This window comes from Populus trichocarpa, chromosome 9, assembly GCF_000002775.5.
Source record: "Populus trichocarpa isolate Nisqually-1 chromosome 9, P.trichocarpa_v4.1, whole genome shotgun sequence".
NCBI classification, from domain to species: Eukaryota; Viridiplantae; Streptophyta; class Magnoliopsida; order Malpighiales; family Salicaceae; genus Populus; species Populus trichocarpa.
This window is the reverse complement of record NC_037293.2, coordinates 4,467,859-4,470,460: the sequence shown is the minus strand read 5'-3', so window position 1 is coordinate 4,470,460 and position 2,602 is coordinate 4,467,859. Positions and strand designations below refer to the sequence as shown.

Sequence of the window (2,602 nt, the reverse complement as noted above, 5' to 3'; positions counted from 1 at the left end):
AAATGTTGACTTATTAACATTAAAAACAGAAAAGGAAACTAAATAAAACAAACTCCTAGGCCCACGCCAACAGAAGTGAACCAGGATTCACATGTAGAATGGTGGCACGACGACAAGTACCGACCGAGAAAGCCCATGTATTTCGATGCTATTCACACTGGATATGAATGGAACAAATATAAGAGGACTCACTATGATCACGACAATCCACCTCCAAAGATTGTGCGAAGATACAAGTTTGCTATCTTTCACCAGACCTGATTAACAGGACAGAAACTCCAACTTATACATGTGAGGATGGTGGGATCAATGGTGAGACCCGCATTCTAAGGTTTCATGCAGGGCCACCTTCTGAGGACATGGCATTCCGAATTGTGGACAGAGATTGGGACACGAGACATAAAAAGGGATTCAAGAGCGCGTTTGATAGAGGGGTTTTGCCGCTTCATTTCAACTTCCGACGCTGCTCTTATCGCAGGTGACATGTAAATAACCTTGTGGTGGAATATTTTGTATCAATGGCATTCTGATCATAAAGTGGTCTTTTTCCATGTTATTGCTTGATCTGATGCCATTTCAATCCTGCCAGTTGCAATGAAGAAATGACATTAAATTATCATACAGTCATTGGTTTTTAATTATTAGACAAAAAACAAAAGCTTGTAATGCTTGATTCTGCTCAAATTTAAAACTGCAGAACATTTTTCTTCTGTCTTCAACGACTGATTTTTGGAAAGTTAGAATATGCAACCTCTTTCTTTTCTTTTTGTTTGCTTTTTACCCTAAATTCTTCCAATGTTCTTCTGAGGAAACAATGACTGGTGGCAGTTTCTCCAGTGACTAATAGTGTAGATACCATGTGTACTGCATACTTTCTCCAATAAAATGCATCACTTTCACATGTTCCATTCCACACAATAGCACACGGGCTTGAGTTTTATTGACTCATGTAGTTGCACATATGAGGTTTTTTTTAGGATTATAGATTGGGATGGCTTGATGCATCCTAGCCAGATTGTGACTGTTGAAAGATTTGATGAAATCGAGGAGCTAAGAGCTTAGATACCTTCTCCATTATGACAAGTTCTTATCTTCAAGTTGATCAAACAGGCGAGACATGTCATGTCAAGTCATTTGTGGTTTCTGATATTTTTCAGTGCTTAAATGACAAAATTAGATGCTATGTGCTCATTAGTGGAGATAGATGCTTGGAAAGAATCCGTATTCTTACTTTAGAACCAAATTGTATGCAAGTTGTTCATAGTAGGATCATTTTTGCTGGTATTACCTTTTACACAACTCTTTTTTATTAATGGTTGAAAGATGAGTGACACTCCCAATGCAGATCCGATAACTAATAATGTCCTACCTTACTGCCAGTTCCAACAGCTGAAATAAATCTCTCTCCCATCAAGAAAAAACAGAGAGGAAAACGGAAACAGAAAAGAGATGAGATAAGACAGCTATCAGACAACTCCCCAATAACAGAGCAAAACAAGTCTTGCTAGTGTTGAGATCCAATAGGACTAAGAATGCATGCAGAGAAAATAAAAATCAATGAATGAAGAAAGTTATTTGGAGCTTTTGTTGGATTATATTTGATGTATGATCTCTTGCAAAAAAAAGTTGAAAATTCTATCTCTCTTCAAATTGTAATTACAACTGATATTAACTCTCTATGATACCAATATCTTCTTGGTCAGACGGTAGAAAATTTACGAGTTCAGCCAAGCCCAACATCCATCTTTCAGAAAGAAAAAGGGAAAGGCAAAAAAGGAAGAAGAACCAACCAAGAAGATACATTTAATCCCTTACTCGATCTCTTTGCATGTTCCTTCAAGAATCACCGTGTTTGTGCCAACAAACAAGCATGGCAACACAGCGCCTCATGATATAAAACCTTGCCTTCTGTTCCTTGGCTAAGCTACTACATTTACGTGAAATGGAAGAGCTTTTTTGAGAGCAACTCCTTGGAAGAGGACACTTTGGAGAAGAGATTTTAAGGGATGAGCTCCTCAAGAGAGGAGCCTTGGATGACGAACTCTTTGTTGAGAAACTTCTTGTGAAAGAAGATGAACCTTCTTTCTTCGATAGCTTCCACTTCTCAGCCATCTAAACCTTGGAAACTAGTAGCGACTAGCTAGTAATAGCAAGTAATATGATATGATACTTCTTTGTATGTATATGTGTATGAGAGTGAGAAACAGTTGAGTGTGTGAGAGGTAGAGGGAGATATATGGTCAAGGATGGGACTTGGGACTGTGGTGGGGCTTTGATATTTTATATAGTAATAGTGATTTGGGCTTCAAGATGTGAACCAGTGTTCAATTTGCTACTCGAATTTTTGTATATTTGGTCACATTGTATCCATATTTTTTTTTATTTGCTCTCATGGCATCATCTTATTGGCTGGTCCTCTGAAGTCTCATGGTCTCTATTCTTACCATATGATCTCCTGATTCTTGAACCTCCTTACTCTTGGAGATCCATCGTTTATTTTGGAGACACTGCTGCTGTGTTACGGTGCTCCATCATGGTCCCTTTTTTAAAAAAAAAAAAAAACTCAAAAGTTCATCACACAGTACTCCATACAGAAGGAGCA

At 38.0% G+C, this 2,602-nt stretch overlaps 1 protein-coding gene across 1 annotated transcript; it reads right to left on the bottom strand.

Moving 5' to 3' along the window:
• Nucleotides 1–1,307: 1,307 nt before the first annotated feature.
• LOC18102004 (small polypeptide DEVIL 13) lies at nt 1,308–2,302 on the bottom strand. Its single transcript, XM_024608583.2, has one exon. The coding sequence runs from the start codon at nt 2,110–2,112 to the stop codon at nt 1,837–1,839; it is 276 nt and encodes a 91-aa protein (XP_024464351.1). The 5' UTR covers nt 2,113–2,302; the 3' UTR covers nt 1,308–1,836.
• Between the last annotated feature and the right edge of the window lie 300 nt (nt 2,303–2,602).

What these genes read in the sequence shown, in the direction of transcription:
- LOC18102004 (XM_024608583.2), bottom strand. Translation starts at nt 2,112, where the DNA reads ATGGCTGAGAAGTGGAAGCTATCGAAGAAAGAAGGTTCATCTTCTTTC.